General features: G+C 38.1%; 1 protein-coding gene across 1 annotated transcript in view; it reads right to left on the reverse strand.

Annotated features, from left to right (window-relative positions):
* Positions 1-18,169, reverse strand: part of CTNNAL1 (catenin alpha like 1) — a 56,686-nt gene that overhangs the window by 17,676 nt on the left and 20,841 nt on the right. The window contains exons 2-8 of the mRNA XM_057369436.1: positions 17,534-17,723; positions 11,184-11,371; positions 6,696-6,815; positions 4,463-4,552; positions 3,974-4,144; positions 2,769-2,969; positions 1,069-1,155 (exon numbers count right to left, since the gene is read on the reverse strand). Of these exons, the coding sequence (XP_057225419.1) occupies positions 1,069-1,155; positions 2,769-2,969; positions 3,974-4,144; positions 4,463-4,552; positions 6,696-6,815; positions 11,184-11,371; positions 17,534-17,723 (1,047 nt within the window). The remainder of the gene's footprint in view (positions 1-1,068; positions 1,156-2,768; positions 2,970-3,973; positions 4,145-4,462; positions 4,553-6,695; positions 6,816-11,183; positions 11,372-17,533; positions 17,724-18,169) is intronic.

Here is an 18,169-nt window from a genome sequence, read left to right on the forward strand (position 1 = left end):
TTTCTTACATAATGGTGACCAAATTACAAATCAGGACATAATCAAAGTGCAAAAATTATGTATCCTCCATTTTCTGGGAGCCCAACACTGTGCCTGACAGCAGAAGTACAACTGAACGGAAACAGATTGAAAGCACTGTTCAAGTCTTCAGGACAGCTGCAGGAACTATAGCCCAGACAATAACATTTCTCATTTGCCTGTGGTGAAAAAGGGGAGCATGATTTTTTGAGCAGTTGAGGTTTTCTTGTTACAGCAGCTGACAGCTCAGCCTAAGCAAGTTCACCACACTTCTGTAACATCTTTGCACTGCTCTGTGTTGAAACTTGCACTGCTCTTAATCTTCATTTCTCCATCTGTTTAAAAGAACAGTAATGTGAAGCAGTTGAAAAGATAGCTGAATKATGTGCAAATATTTAGGAAGCTGCCAGAACTTAGTGTATTTGCTTCAATTCTGTGGAACAGACAAGGCAGCAACGCTGTCCTTAGTAGGAAGGGTGAAGACCCTGAGCAGCAAGTATAGTCCACTCCATGTACAAAATGAGGCAGCTATTCCATGTGTGTATGCACGTTGACCTCAGCGTACTTGCACTTAGGAAAAGAGTAATGATTTACCACAGGAACATACACGGCTGCCAACTGTTGAGAAAAAAAAACCCTGAGTACAAGGCACTGTCTTAACAAATTTCTGCTAAGGAAATCAATAGAACGGGTTAAGTACAAATAAACCACAAATGTAATTTATTAATTCAGGCACACATTACAAGGAAATGCATTTATAAACAGGGATGTATGCATCCCTAAGGGAAGTTTGAATTACATTTGAAGTAATGATCATATACCTAATACTTACTTCCAAATACTTCTTTTTTGTGGGTTAGCAATGAGCCTATGCATCCAATCAGTAAGGACAAAGATGATACTACCTCCCTGATATAATTCCGATTGGGTTACTCTTGTCTGCAAACAGGCATTAGTCTTCCTGCTATAGGATCCCATTTTACAACTACACATATAGAAAGTAAGAAATTAAAACTTTTATTCAGCTCATCTTGCTTAAGCTGCACTTACCTCTCTTTTAAGTTCATTCATGCACTGGCACGTTTTTAAAATGGCTACTTCCAAGTCTTCCATGAGATCCTTTGTCTTTTGGTTTTGCTACAGACCAAAGAAAGCAACCAACAACACATTACACAAAAAAACCCAGCAACCTCCACCTTCACATCATTAGTGTCATTAGTTCAAGAAGCTTAATAAAACAGCCTTTTCTTTCTAGATGAAATGCCTCCACTTCCTGTGTATATTCTACTTGAAAAATTCTTTTAGAGAAACATTTAACACCAAATTAGATCTAAAACCAATAGTGATGCAAATGCTGTACCAAATTGAATTATAAAAAGGTTTTTCAGAACATTCAAGTTGCAATGAAGCTGTTGAGCTGAAAACAAAAATCCACCTCAGTRAGCTGATACTATTTTATCTGCTACTGCGTCTTTAGTCACAGCTAGGCTGGGTTATTTATTAATGAAAATAATTAATGCATAAGCACACAAGTGCCTGCCCAAGTATTTTCACAGATCATATATATGCATAATCTTGTACTAGGCTCTYATTTCTACCACTTGAAATGTAGCCCGTAAATTATTTATAGGTGATTATCTTCCACCAGTAATAGAGCTCAGAAATACCCAAGTATCCTGGCTTTGGCTGGGATAGAATTAATTTTCTATATAAATCTGGCATGGCACTGCTTTAGATTTGTGATAAAAGCAGTGCTGAAAACTGGTACTAGTTATTGCTGAGCAATGTTTACACAGCTGCCTGCCAGGGCTAACCACCAACACCAAGCTAAGGTTTAGCTTTGCAGTTAAGGCAGTCCATGCAATTAATATTCTATATGTGTCTTGTTTGTCATAACAATATTCTGTATTATCAGTAAGATTTACACACCCTTCAAACTGCCCCAAAAGCACCCGACTGCAGTATCTGATTCAAAAAGGAAAAAAGGAACAAAAAAGCTTTCTCACAAGAAATACTCAGTTAAGTAAATATCCTATACTAGGACACATCTGCCATATTTCAGGATGTTGATAAGATTTTGTGCTATACATTTCCCCAGGAGSAAGAATGAAAGCAAGTCAACATCAAAACCAGAAGCTGCATTTTCCATCTCTGCTTTCACTTCCCCATTTGCATGTATTTTCTACCATTTTCAAGGAACGAGTAACACAAATGACAGAGGCAGGCTTATGCTTCTCGAAAAGTTATTATCATTTTAATCATGTAAAAAAGGACAAACAAAACCAGCCTGAAAGTCTTAACATTTCCCTCCTCTCTCCCTAAGACTAAAAAAGGAATCAATTTTTTAGAATGYTTCCCTTTCCAATAGTGTAAGCATTTTCAATATTCTGTTGAAAACGAGAAACAAAACTCYGGTCACTGCAATAGGATCAAGACAATTGAAATCTCTGAACTGCTCCACCTAAAGACTTCACTGTTTRAGACTGTGCAATGATACTTCTGTTCACTGCCTTGTGAACAGTGTAGCCTAATTTAGCCATCAAAGAATCAATGAARCAATACCACTGGGGTAATGGGAGGACAGAACATATGGAAGCTGCAGAAGCACAGAACAAACTGTGGCTTCCTTGATCAGCTCCCACTGTGAGGAATACACTCAGTTCTCTCTTCCTAGACCAGAAGAAAGACTGCATTAAAAATTTCTTTTCAAAGTAGAGGTGAAAAGATTTACTTTGCTAAAAAGCTCTTACAGCTTGCATCCACACTGAAACCAGCTGCTCTAGTTCCATTTTAGCCTGTTTAGACAGCTCCAAAATGTGTTCTCTGTGCTCATGACTGGTATAGGCAGAGTCTGTGAAGTCTTCTGTATGTTCCAGGATAACTTCCAGCATTGTCGAAAGGTTCTCTTTTGAGAGAAAATAAAGATTCTCACGCAGACCTTCCACCTTATTCTGAAAAACAATCACATCAGTTCCTTGAGAATTTACATGATGATATAGTTGTGAAGCAAATGCAGAAAGCAGAAAAACATTTTGTTTTTCTCTTCAGTGCTTTTTAATRTTATTCCCTTATTTTCAAAATAATCCAACAACTTGCTTATGTCCAGGCCTCTGATTTAGGATTTTTTTTAAGTGATAATGCAATCAGCAAGTTACTAGATACTTACCAGGAATAACAGCAAATACATCATTGTTCTATTGCTGTTGGTAAAAAGTTTCTAAGTGCAGTAAGTTTCAGAAACTATATATGTGTTCCCATTTTATTTGATCTCTCCACATTCATGTAATCCATTTTGAGTGGTTTTCTAAAAATGTGTAGAAAATTGAATACTTTGGGGCACTCTCAAGAAATTTCAGTTGAAATTTAAAAGGGGAAAGTAGATAAACAAATAAATTGAATCAAAGTGACAGGCTCCAAAGCAGTAAGCCATGGTTGCTCATTAACTGTTCTAATGGAGTATGAAATTCAGAAAAGCCTTTATGAGGAAAAACGTCAACKGAGCTACAGGATACAACTTCAATTCAGAATGTTTCTTTCAAATGACAGTTTGCTCTTTTAAATGTTTGTATGAATATTTTTGCATGCAGTTTTAAAAACACTGAAGATTACAAAACAAGAATTCTTGAACAATAACTATTTTAATAAAGTTCTGATCAGATCTCGATACTTCAGTTTATTCAATGTCAGTGCATCACCTYAACAAAATTAGAGTTCAGAATATATACTGATTCAGAACAAGTTGGCAAATATCAGGAGGTGTATTTTGGCAATGACTATTAAATCATAGTCACCTCTTGTCAGATTCTTTAACATTTTGGGACAGTAATTTAAATTAACACTGCTGAAGAGATGCAGTTTCACAATTTCAAATCTAAAACGACTTTTTTTTCTTTCAAAAATCCCAGTTAAGAGGTACTTTATTGGCTGTAGAAAAAAGTAATATTTCTACTCTTACCTTGAATTCTTTGATGCCAGAATATATGCTGATGGGGGCCATTTCGTTTTCGCCATTCGGTCTAGAGTCAGTTACAATTTCTATTACCTGTTCCAAAGCTAGTCTCATCCGATGAAAAACTCCATCTTTGTTAATACGAGCAGATTCACAGTCTGGATGCCTCAGACAAGTCTTTTTAAARRAAGTAAAGTAACTATTATGAAAGASTACAYACACTGTATATTGAAACAAATGCTTCCTGCTAAGGCCAATCTAAAGAATGTATTAGAATATAGTGATTTCTTTCTGTTAAACTGCTGTTAGGTAGCATTCACATTGTTACTCAGAACATAAAGGTTTTTATTCTTCATTCTTTAAACTTACACCTTCTTTAGCATGAAATCTAAAGTGGGGCTCAGAGAGGAGARTAGAGAGGAGAGTCAGTTTTCCTGGTAAATGCCATGCTCTGTGATTTASCCAAGTTGTGTAAGGGTACACATACTCTCTCACCTTTGAAGCAGTCAGGAGCATCATGGTGCACTTCTCAAGAACAGCCCTAGATGCTGCCATTCTAGCCTTTTTCTTCTCATCCTTCAAATCCTAAACACCAAAAGGGAAAAAAAAAGAAGACCCAGATATTACACAGTATTTAAAATATGAAGTACTTGTGAGACCAGAAAAAGGAAACTCTTGCAAGTGAATGGGTTGYGAGAAAGCTTCCTAATTTCTGACAACTGCTATTTTCAGCCTAACTCATGATCTAGAACTTACTTCTCAGACAGATTTGAATTTATGCATTTATTCTTGGCTCTACTCAATATAGATTTTAAGAAAGGAAGATCTCCAAGATACAGAGCATGTTATGTAAACTGTTTCTAATTTTGATACCTTTATCACAAAGCATTATTCATAAAACAGAAAAATGAGGTGAAAAGAAKAGCTGGCAAGAAATATTTCCTGAAATGGAGGGGAGAGTAAAGTAGAGACAGAGAACACCTGCTTTTCATTGTACTGCAGTGGAGGAAATGTAAATTAAATCTTTTTTCAACATGAGTGTTATATTTGCTACATACCAGTAATAAAAGAAGTCTTAACAGGCTGAAAAAGCAATTCCTCTGTATTTCTCTGCAGTGGAGAAACTTACCAAGAACTTTCCAGGGAAAGATGSATACACCTGCAAAACTGAACTATACCCCAGCCAAGTTTATCAAAATAAAAGAGTTTAGACTCCAAACTGGGATGTGGAGGAAGAAGGAAAGACATGAATCCCTCAACAAGAGGGTCTAAAAAGGGGAAGAACTTAGCAAGATACAACTATGATCTTCTCACTGCTCACAAAGACATCTGAGTGCCAGCTGAGTGTTAAACAAGMAGCTGAAGGTTTACAGGAGGTAATTAATCCTAATATACCCTAGATTAAACAAAAACACACAGCAGCATTTTRTTTTGACATTTTTATAATGTTTGTATTTAGCAGAAACTCTTTAATATCAAAATCAGGTTTTAAAAAACCCCAAACCAACAAAACAACCACACAAGARAACAGTTAATTTCTGAAATTCTGACATTACACTGATAAATCCGATGGCACTCAAGAATTTATGGCACATWTAAAAATACTATGAGGGATGTGTCCTCCCCAAAAAACTAGTACTGCCACARCCAGCCTACACATTGTAAACTGAGCATATCAAAAAGGTCCTGACACAATCGAAAAAGTGGTAATRTAGCACTCTCTCCAAAACAGTCAAGTAGGCAAAGAAGGGAGAGCWGAAGACCACTCAACACTGAAAATCCAAAATAGATGAAAAGAGTACCACTTCCTAGTAATGTATCTTTCCCTTTCAAATGAACAACTGCTTCAGGGAAAAACACTTCCAAGCATGTATTTCCTTTAATTATATGTAGCTTTCCCAGTAATGGTTCTTTGACACCAAGCATAAACCAAGCATAAATAGTAAAAGGAAAAAACATGATGTTGGCCAATTTGTTTATACAAACTGAGTTCTGAATTTTGTGGCATACTAGGGACTTTTATATTTATATCAAACCCTGGTTTAGTTCTGAAGAAAGGGTTGGATTATCAAGGGAAAGCAACGAGACCTCACAGCAGAAATCTTAAGCCTCAGCAAACCCTTTAATTTACATGGAAGTAGTGGGATAAAAGCTTCCTGAATGAATGAAAGGCTTTGAAAGAGTAGCTGCATGTGACTGCCCTAACATAAGAAGGTTTTGATCTAAATCTAGCAAAATGTTCCATAATAATAATAATAATAAAAAAAAGAAACAAACACTACCAAGCGAGCAAGCAGATGGTTTATTAGAATCTAAGGATTTCATGTTTGGAGTCTTCTAAACTAATGAAGTTCTTTCACTAGGTGCAAACTTCAAATATTTCTGTCAAGTAACAACAGACAAACCCTGCACCAGAGTAATGAGCCAGAAAAAGTTAAGAGCCAAAAGAGAGTGAYTGAAGCCAAAGGACACTGCAAACAAGACACTCAGGCTTCTGGAAGTTATGCAGGTCAAACAACRCAGTGGTATTTCTCAGGCTGAATCTTAAAATCAAAAGATATCTTTTGGGTCGAAGCAAGGAGAGGGTAGATTCCAGAGAAAGGAATTCAGGTTCCAGACCAGCAATTGTTTTTCTTTGTTTAATCATCCCAGAAGAACCCCATCATCCCGATAAGAAAAGGAAGATGACACAGGGCAGCATCTCTCACAACCTTTTATTAATACTTACATTTTGCCGATCTCCAGTTAAATGGGCAAACTCCACCATTTCATTTCCAAACTGGCTGAATATTTGTACAAACTCCTGGAAGCTACTGACTTTTTCTARTTGTTCCATTGTTGCAAGAACCTGAAAGATATGGAAAAATACTGTACATTACCAAGATGCTAAACAAAAAACACTATTATTGAACTAGAAATACTATTATTTACAGACACTGCTATGTTATGTAGTTTAACATATATATATTTTGTTACTGTTTAAGCATTAGTAACTCAACAGCTGGAAATCAAATGTCAATTAATTATCATGCTTCATTCAAAAAGAATCATTTGTTGTCAGCCCTCAAAAAACATTTTCCTTGCTCCTYGCAGTATTAATAGTAACAGTATTACTGGATTCAGCTTCCAGAYTCAGAAAAAAATGTGGTTTTAAATTTAATATGACAGTAACAAGTCCAGATTATATCTCCATGTATCCTTGTGTTGCAACTCTCAGTTTGAGATGCATAACTTTTATAGTCTAAAATCACAGTTAAGCAGACAGGTGTTTCAGTGGCTTTGTACATTAAAAAAAAAGGCAAAAGAATTCAACAAAACTGAACAAAAAAGTTAGAAATTAGTTATTACATAGTTTTCTATTATCCATAACAACCTACTCTAACTCTGGAGACTTTTATTTCTTGCATATAAACCAAATAACTAAATATATCCTAGTTGCATCAAGCTCTTACTTAAGATACATTAAAGCATGTAAAACCAGCATTTTTTAAACATTCAGCAAAGGGTATCACAGAGTTTATAAACTACTGGTTACTGAAGATGTGAAGTCACTACAATATGGATTATAATAGAGATTAACATCTGCTTTTTTCAGRTTAGACATATACTTGCTAATCTCAGAGTGATCTTTCGAATCCACTAAATGTCTTCCGAGGGAAAACACTCAAAGCAGTTCTTTATTGTCTTTCAGACTGGAGATAAGATACTGCATGAAAATTTAACARACTGTACTTGAAAGGGAGAACTTCGACGTATTTTTCCTTTCCCATGCCAGAAGTATCTTCCCCCAACCTACAAAAGCAGTGAATATACCTGATKATGACAAACTCCCCCTTCCCTGCAACCCTGGCAAATTCTCCTAGAAGCACCCATTTGTTTGTGGTGGAGCAGCTGCCCAACCTCAGTTGTAACCCATGTAAAGCAAATGTTCCAAATGTAAACCATGCGACTGCTGTGGAACTGACTGCTTTATCAATAAATATTAGACTGTAGCATCTGAGTTTATTATGTTGGGCAGTCAGTTCCACAAATGCTGTAGAAGCAAGGACTTTCCTGACTGGGGTGCTGATGCAAGAGCAAGGCCTGAGTATGAAGGACTTGGAAGGGAATAGCACAAAGATGTGAAAACAGCAGTATGAGAGTGGAAGAAGAAGAGAACTACAGGACTGGGAAAGTGGGAATGCAGAAAAGTAAATGTGGACAATAGAGGAAAACATACAAGCTAAGGTCCAACTTTCTCTTCTAAGAATGGATGAAAATAGCATGAATGATGCTCAACCATTCTTGGTTTAAGCAAGTGTAGTACATATACATACTCACAAAGTATGACCTTGGTTGCAAACAACTCTGTTAGTTTCCTGTGCTTCTCTCATGACAAATTTCTTGTCAAATAAAAATTTCCGTGAAAGCACACGCATTTCCATTACATTGAATAATTCCAGAAATCTCAAGCAGAGCTGACATCCSAAAAAAACTGTAGAGACAGCTCTAAATTTGTCTAGCTTATTCAAAAAGCTGTTACAATGCAAAATAACCATGATGTCTTCATAATTTTTCATTTTAAAGCTTCCTCAACAAACAAMAAGTAATGAAAATGTACATTTTTAATTAAAAGGCTAAAAATATGTAACAAAACAAGGCTTTAAGTTCTTATTAATACCTAAATTAGCACTAGGTATTGCACAGCTACTGCTGCAGCACAAATGTCGCCTTGCAGATGGCAGTCGTAGGCTGACATCACTTCAGGGCACATCCATGTTTTGATCCAAAATGAACAGTGCAGCTACTCCCCCACTATCTGTCACTTCCCAGCTCATTGTTCTGGCTCTCCTAACCTGACTGGTGACAGTGAGTGGAGCTCACTGATGCAGTGACTAAGTCTGATGGACAATAAAACTAATTTCRTAAGGTAGGAAAGATGTGGGCAGGGACTGAAGAAAATGTATGCAATCCAAGAACATTTGGACAGTATATATGGTGCAGAGGATGTGGAAGCAGAAACAGGATCACTGAGGATCATCAGCCAGAAGCTGGATTCAGTAACAGATCACCATTCYGGAAAATCTCAATCACTTCATCTGTCTGAGAGACTGGATATCCAAACCACTAATCTGTTTTTCTATCCTTCACCCTTGATTGACTCTTTATTCACACAAGGAAGATGACGACAATAAAAATAAAGATGTTCAGAAACAGGGAGTAAAAAAAATGGCATAGAAGATTAACATTGGGCATGCAATCTCTAAGATAAAAAYGGAGCTGAGATCTTCTGGAATAGTTACTCATTTCTTGAAGCCAGAATCTTCTCCAGTTGGCAGTACTGATGATTCTCTTCCTACCTTTCCATCCTCTCTGCCATATAACACTACACTGTCTCAGWGTATTTGTGTGCACTTCTTAAGTCCCTGCCCATATTACCCCTCCACCACAATGGTTCCTATGGAAAGAACCTCTTTGCTATCCATCATAGTGGTRTCTGACACACTTTTCAGGAGTGCACTCCATAAAAATTAGGGCATATATAAATATTAGGCCTGTATAAGACACCATCATTTGTTTAATCTACTCCTAGAGACATGAATTGCTCAGCTGGTACCACGGAGAGAAGCAGATGTTCTCAGACATGTGCACTATGCACAGAAAGGAGAATGCAGTAAAATGCAAGAAACCACAAAGACTAGCTGTGTGCTGGGGTGCATCAGGCACAGCCTCACCAGCTGGGCAAGGRAGGGGACTGTCCCACTCTGCTCTGCACTGGGGCTGCCTCACCTCGAGTGCTGGGAGCAGTTTTGGGTGCCACAATACGGGCTACAGGGCTTTGATGATCCTTGTGGCTCCCTTCCAACTCAGGATATTCTATGATTCTACGCCTATGGCACAGAGTCAGATATGCTTATTCTGGACTATGAGACTRTTTGAAATGCTTTCAAAACTAAATTGTGCACTTATGCTTACTATATTCACACGGGTGTATACATCACAATATTTTCATATATATTTAAAAATATCAGAAATCTAATACCCTCCAGCAAGGAAATATCCCTCCTTATCCTTTCATGATACATGCATTTGCACAGTTGYTCCATTGCCTAAATCTGTGTAACCACCAGCCACTTTTGGAAAGGTAAATTAATTAGGATTACTGCATGGCTGCAGACAACAGCAGAAAAGCCKCAAAAGGTATTAAATACACTATTCTGGTCTTCCATGCAAGAAAAGACCAYAGCTGCAAGGAAATTCAGTAAACTGATATTGATAAAACTACTGCCACCTTAACCAACCACTGGGAGAAGAAATGAGCACAAAGACAGCAAAACAAAGACAGCAAATCAGCACTGCCAAGTCTAAAGGCTGAGAGAAGCAGGTAATTTCACTGGTTTTGAATCCTGGACTGAACTAAGTGTCTTGGATCTAGGCACTACAAAATAAGAGACCAGGGTGTCTGGAAAGTAACCTGGGACGAAGGAATAAAAAGAGCATGAAGAGTCAAAAGTGTAAAGAGGGGCACTGCTCTGGATTACAAGTTTAAAAATAATGGAAAACCCCAGGCCTTATCAGGTTCTCATTTTTCAAACAAGAGATTTTTCTATTTTTATTTTAGCACATTGTGGAGAAAAAAATGGAAGAATATCCTACAGGCAAGACAGTCAAGTCTGTCCTGCATGGAACAGATTACATTTGAGGTAAATGGGCCTTCATACATTATTTAAGCCAACCAAGTAGTTTCATGCTAAGTTAAACTGCACAGAAACCTTTTACTCAGTAAGCCTCACTTCAGTAGCAGAGACTTTTATGTCCATTCCTCACAGCTCCCTGCTTAGATGCCATAATGCTCCTTGTCTTGATCCTGACAAGGCAAACATCCTATCATTAGMAAGTAGAAGCTTTTAGTGACCATTTTACCAACAGACACACTTTTCACCTCGTGGCAAATTTAAATAGGCAGTAAGACAGTATCTTCTCCAGCACACTAAACGAATAAAGCAACACAGGTCACAAAATGCAGAGTGTCTGAAAATTGTTATTTTAATCCTAATGGGTAAGACCCATCCCCTTTCAGATACCTGGTAGGTAAACATGTTCAAGACAATGATTTTTCTCTCTGCATTTTACAATTCCTCCAGAAAGACCATGAAAATCTCACATCATTTACCACCATTCTTTTGCACTGACTGCAGATATCAGTTAAAGAAAACACAAAAGAAGCTACAAATACCTTGTTTCTGGAAGTTATAATTTGCTTAATAACAATTCTGTCTGCTAACACCAGCACCTTTGTGACAGAAGAAAGCAACAACCTTGCAGCTTTTACCACACCCGTTTTGTCCGTAAAGATTGTTATGTGACTATCAGATTCTGGATGATCCAAACTTGCCACATCCGTAAGCTGTGCAATTGTTTCACCTAGGGAAAAAAAAAAAAAAAAAGGAATTTTTCATACTTAGAAGAAGGATACTGGACTACTAAGCATTCTTAACTTTTACCATTGGGGGATATGACAATTTCAGAGCTTTTGTATCAAAGTTGTAGCAAAGAGCTGCAACTCCTTTTATTCCACTTCACTTCCTTCGACTGACTGTTGGTGGCACCCTCTCCATATTTAAATTTGGATCACTATTCACTGCTACCTTATTCTTCCATCCATAACATACACTAATTTTCTYACAGTAATCTACAGATATTTGAGGGGGGCGTGATGGGAGTTGGGGAGTTGGAGGGAGAAAACATTCATGGGAGGCATTTTTTTTTATTTAATAGCAAAAGTCAAACCAGTATCCACTCTTGCAGCATCAATCCACTGAAAGAGTGGGATGTAGCAAAGAAGAAAGAACCACAAATTCCCCTCTGCTTTCCAAATTTCAGTCAGCATTCTCATAATTTATGGATTTCCTACTCCTGTAGAAGCCTCCAGGCATGAATAATAAAGAGATTCCAAACAGTAACTTTACAACTTACAGGACTGAAGCTTTATGCACTTTACATTCAAACRAGGGCAACTAAACAGGGCACTGTCAGGGACAGGAGAGGAAAAAAAGGCAAAGAAGCACTGATTTTCAGTTCATCACYATCCTTTTATTCAACTTGCATTTAGTTAAACAGATAGTTAAATAGGCTTAATTGACCACTTTTATTTTTTTATGCAGTTGAAAATTTGACATCCAGTGAAGCTAATGGATTTCCCTATCTGAGAAAGAAACACAGATCCTATCCAATTAAACCTTCTGGAGTGCCCTATATAATAGCACAATAGAGGAAAGACAGAGCAATTTGCTAGTCCATAACCAGAGAAGGGCTGCTGGGAGACTGAGCTCAGGCAAGCTCTAAGACATGATTTTTGTTAGTGTGCAAGACAAGATGATCAACCTATGACTGACCTATAGATTGTCCTTGATGATAAAACCTAGGAGATTTGATCAAATTCCCTATGACTCATCTTCAAAACCYCAACTAATGTAATTCAACTAAGCAGGCAAAATACTCCAAAAGCCTGATAAAGCCAGTGCTCCCATATAAAGAAACTGCATTATTCTGGTACTCCAGAAATACCATGCACTATCGAACAAGGAAGGCCTGAGTCCTTCAAACCACAGAGCCCCACATTTCATAGCATTTCTGTATAGATTTCTCTTCTCTGATAATTGTAATCCCTTGGGTTCTTAAGCTGCCTAAACAGSTATTGCATTATGGCAAGGAATTTCAGTATAATTGCTGGGACCAGACCAGGTCACAAAAGGCAAGCTCCAAATTATCAGAAGGTCACTCCAATGTACTRAACGCTAGTACAGTCTGAGGCAGTGAGTTCCACAGCTGAAGGGCCTGAAAATGAATAGAAGCAAGAGGAATTATAGAAGTACWGCTAAACCAGGACACATTCAAAGAGTGAGGGGCAGCCAGATGCACTAAGAGAGAAGCTGTAGGACAGGTCTCCCGTCAGGCAAGGAGACCATTTAACAGCAAAGCACATTGGCCATTGCTTTCTCCACAGTCCAATTCCTTTCAGTTGATGCCAGTCTCTAGCTGTTCACCTTTGTCAGCAGATTAAACTATTTTTTTACCTCAAAATATCTGTGACAACATAAAATGCTGTAGAAACACACAGAGAACACTTAAACAGATGCAAAGTTCTTTTGGTAACTAAGAAAGCATGTATATCATCATCATCCCATTTCTTCTGCTATGGAGTTCACCTTCTTGGAGATTAATCAAGTCACAGGTGAAGCAGCTAGTCATACAAAGAGTTATCAGAAAACASTGAAAGACCTGCAACATCTGCCTGTCAAAAGCTCCAGACAGCCTTAGAAACTCAAGAATTCTGGTAACAGAACAAAGGTTTCCTCCTCTGCCTGTAGATCTGCAACTACAGGAACAGGAAYTAAGCCCTGGGAATAAGCTAAGAGGAACAAGATCTGTTAGGGTAAAGAAACAGAGCTAGGGAAGCTAAACCCAGCTGGGTATACATCACTCCATAAAACACGTGTGAGCACATCAAAGAAACAGGTCAGTGTCACCATAAATCTCTTATCATGACTCAAAAGATTGCGACAATTGGGTGATATTTCAAATGAYAGAAAGACAACTGTCACATCCATCTCCAAGAAGGTTAACAAGAAAAATTCAGGCAATTGTGGGCTAGTCAGCCTCACATCAGCCTCCAGCATTATCACTAAAATAATCTTGGAAGTCATTACCACATGAAACAGAAAAAAGTAATCAGGAAGAGCCAGCACAGGCCTGCCAGGGTAAACAGTCCCTTATTGATCTGAATGCCTTCTATGATGAGATGACACTGGTTTTAAAAAAATAAAAGTAATGGATGCTCTGTATCTCAGCTTCAGCTGTCCTTATAACCTCATCAAGAGATATGGACCAAGTGAACAAAAAAGGGGGGCAGAAAATGAACCAGATTGTTGAACTTGGGKATGGTGATAATGGGTACCAAGTCCAATGGACAGTCACCTTCCAGTGGTGTCCCTCTGAGACCGGCAGGAGTCATCAGAACTATTCCCTGGRCGACAACTCAGCATGTTCAGCAAGTGTGTGACCAAAACCAAGCTGGGTGTCTGACACTGTGGAAAGGAGGGGTGCCAGACAGAGGGACAGGCTGAAATAATGATCTGACAGAAAATCCGTGAAGTCCAATAAGAGCAGCAATACCACATCTGGGACAGGGTAACACCACTCAGTCCTACATGCTGAGGTCAGATGGCAACAGGGAACCTTTGTGGGGAAAGATATGGTGGGTCTGGAAGACGATGAGTTGAACAAGAGTCAGCAATAGCAGCTACCTGCACCTGGAAGGCTACAGAAATGATTCTTCCCTTCCTTYTGGCACTTGTGAGGCAGAATCTGGAGTACCATGTCCACGGCAGGGCTCCTCAGCACCTCAGCTGACATAATGGAGCAAGTGACATAAGGGGAGAGGTTGAAGGGAGCGAATTTGTTCCCCCTCAAGACGAGAAGRCCAGCGGCAGAGCTTTCTGTGGTCTACAGCTATCCCCACAGTGGGCAGCTATRGAGAGACACAGACACACTGATCCCAGCAGGGATGCTGATGGAACAAGAAGCAAGGAACAAGATGTAAGAAAATACTTTTGCCACAGCAAGAGTSGTCAAACACCCTTAAGTAAAAGTTCTTAAGAAAGAACTTAGAAATGAGGTGTACAAGAAACTGCATTATCTCCATTCTTGGGAGTTAAAGTGTCCCTTACAACTTCAGTTATTCTGGGATTCCATTTATCCACTTAAAGTTCCATTTTTCAGCCTTCTTAATTTAGCCCTCTCTGTACTAAAACCCAAGGCAAAAATAGGAGAGAGCTATTTAATGCTTTTATTTTACTCCATGTCTTCCTTTAGGGCTATGTAGTCAATTGGCAGAGAATACTGGAAATGTTATGACACTAACTCATTCCTGACATGTGCTCTCTCTTTTAAATTAGCCAGTCTTTCCTAGTTTTAGAGAGAAAAAAGAAAGATTAAAAAAATCACAGATGGGCATCCAAAATGTGCCTCTTTAAGTTACATTCCACTACTATACTGTCATTGTAAACATTGACACAGTGCAAGAATAATGTTAGGCAAAATCTKCTACATGACCCTCTGCAGTGTTTTATGATTCTATTTTGAGTCAATCAAATTACAAGGTTTATTACAAAAAAATAGTCATAACAAGTCTGAAACACTTCAGATCACTGATTATACCCTTCACGAGATACAGATACAACATCTGTCATCCTTCAAAGTCTCTGCAGGATATGCAATTGATTTAGATTCCCTACTTTTCYTAGAAACTGAGATGCTTAATGTTCAAAATCCTTTTGTGTTGAAATCTACCTCCTATGCCTAATAAAATCTCCATTTCTGAGACACAATCTAACTTACAGGCTAAAAAGAAGTATGTAGAGCTCCATCACACTCCCAGTCCTAAAGAGCAAGGTCTTTCTGTTGCCTATGCCCTCAGAATATAGGGTTCTTTCACACAGGTCAATATTCTTGGTTATAATTGCCCAAGAAATTATTTTGGCTTGCTTGGGACCACCAAAGTTATTATAGATGGCACTTGTGCAACCATATTCAGAAATGGAGTTCAGAAGATATTTATCCATAAGAATTTATATGCGCAAAGGACTGTGTTACTTTGTCCAACACTGAACAGTCCACAGAAGTGAAACTGGCACAAAAAAAACCTCCATCAAACAAAAAAACAGCAGCAAACATTTTTGCTGTACTGAATTTCCCATGTAAGTCTTTAGCCAGATAGCAAATACAGGGAACAATCAAGCCATGCCAAGGTAAATGTGCAGCTGACAGAAATGTAAACAGCCCATATCTTCACTCCTCTAGACTGAGGCTGTTACTGCAGAACAGGAAAKAAAACTTACAATACAAGAGAATTGTAGTCTTTTGCTGGGGTAAAATACTGTAGACTATTTTTAGATTCTGAGCTCCTCCTGCATACACTGATAGGGAGAAAAAAGTACTTAGCCACAACATAACTGGCAAGTCAAGAAATAGAGATTCAGACTGCACTGCTCTTACAGCAGCTGAGATTATCGATGTGAACTTTGGCAATTTTGGCTTGTCAGCATTTTACTTGGATCTCTGAAGAGAAAACACATGCTTCACATAACAAATGGAATGTTTTTTAATTAGGACACTTCTGTTTGCAGCCAAGTTTACCGGAGCGACTAGGAATTTTCAGTCTAAAGTTTATCCAGAACAGTCCTTCAAATCACAAGAACAATCATTCATCATCAGCATGTTTCTAGACACTGTGACTCATTGTTGAGGGATTTTCAGAGGATTTCTTACAGCACCATGCCCAATTTCTAAGCTTCTTTTTTTCTTTTAATCACAAATAATAGTATGAACTGCATCCCCAAACTCTGAGGCCAGAACAGTGATTCAGCAACACATACACCATTTAGGACAGCAAAGACAGGTTTTTAGGGATTCTGAGGTCTTTTCAAAGATAAAAACCAAACACCCACCCAAGTCCATTAACTTAAMAGATCAGTTTTAAGTACAGTAACCCATGTCTTGGAGTAGAGTACTACTCCATCCTGCAGTAATCAAGACTGCATTAGTGTTAAAGGGTCATTTATTTGTCTCCACGGCAGAAGCTCAAGATTGTCTCCCTAAAGCCACAATAAGCAAAAAGTTTGTTGCACGCGAAGGTACATCCACATCCACCTGCTTAAACTGGAAAAGCTTCAAGCAGAATGTGCCACAATCCTAAGGTACCTGAAAGAAAAAACAAAACCCTACCCCACTAACAACAAAAGAAACATTCTACTAGATGTAAGTACTACTTGAAGGCTTCATGGCAGACTTAAGAATATGCATTTGCTGAGGGCCACTGAAATACTATGCTAGGAATAGTATTTAGTATCTAGGAAAGYAGTTTCTAGCATGACACCAAAATTCTCTTAGAGCATCAGAGAATGCAACCCCCTATTCTCCTAGAMAGAATCTTCTGGGGGAAGGAGAGTGACAGCAGGCAACTCAGTTATCCACAGTTCACATTCAATTCACACACACAGCAAGTTTGCAACAAAACTTGACTCCAGAAAAAAGGCAAGCACAATATGATTTTCATTTTACTGAAGGGAGTCATCAGAAGACTGATGTGAGTCATCTCACTGAGTCCTGATGAAATATGGGTTGACACTGACCTTCATTCAGACATTCAGATTTAGAATGCAGTGACCTCAATAGCATAACACTCAAATAACTTTAAATACTCCATTGTTTTAACTTGGCAGCAATAAACTCTAAAGTCGTATTCTCAACACTCTGCTCTTTGTCTGTAGTAACATCACAAAAAAAAGAACAATCAGGTAATTCCTTATGGCAARTGATCCTATAAAAATCAAAGCCAACACACAATTCCATTCCCTATTCGTAAGATGACAGTAATTTAAGTAAGTGACAAAATCAGGTAACAGATCAGGCCTTAAATGAACCAGCAGAGGAAGGTTAAGTAATTAAATAATAAAGTTCTTACATTATGCCTGACACTAAAAATAGTGTGCCAAAAATGGCACAATTTCATGAGTATCTACATACCTGCTCTCCTTGCCTCGATGCAAGCAACACTCATTTCCTCCTTCAGTTCATGGTTTTCGTTGGCTATGGCTTCACCCACAGTAACAAACCTCCCAACTGCCAGGTTAACAGCTTGGCCCACTCGCTGAATTGCTTGCAGAGTCTTGTCTGAACGCTTTGGTTTATCCTTATGATTAATAAGAGTAGTTATCTGCAAAAAAGATGAGTTATTTATTAGAAAATGTTAACTTCAATATTAAAGGCAAGTTTTGAATTGAACTCAGTTATAGATTTTTACAATACTTCACTAACAAAATTTCATGATGTGCTGTGTCACGAGGTATCATTTAACAGAGAATGAAAAAAAGATTTGGAATACAATTAAGGTCTCTCATCTGCTGTGATCTCAGTTTATCTCAAATGAACAGATGCATTTTTATTTTTCTTCCCCTCTCATTTTCATTAAAATAAGYTGCCTTGGGTGTCAACAGTCTTTCATACTACAGACACAGCCCTTCCCCCACCAAAATATCCACCATACTCACAACTTAAACATCTTCAATTGCACAGGTTTCCCAGAATTAAAAGAAAAAAATGGTTGCCATTTAGTTACAAGTTATCAGTAAACAATTTGTGTGGACATTCCTATTTTGAGCT

The sequence above is a fragment of the Malurus melanocephalus genome, unplaced genomic scaffold (assembly GCF_030028575.1).
Source record: "Malurus melanocephalus ecotype Western Australia unplaced genomic scaffold, MMel_1.1 scaffold_110, whole genome shotgun sequence".
NCBI lineage: Eukaryota > Metazoa > Chordata > Aves > Passeriformes > Maluridae > Malurus > Malurus melanocephalus.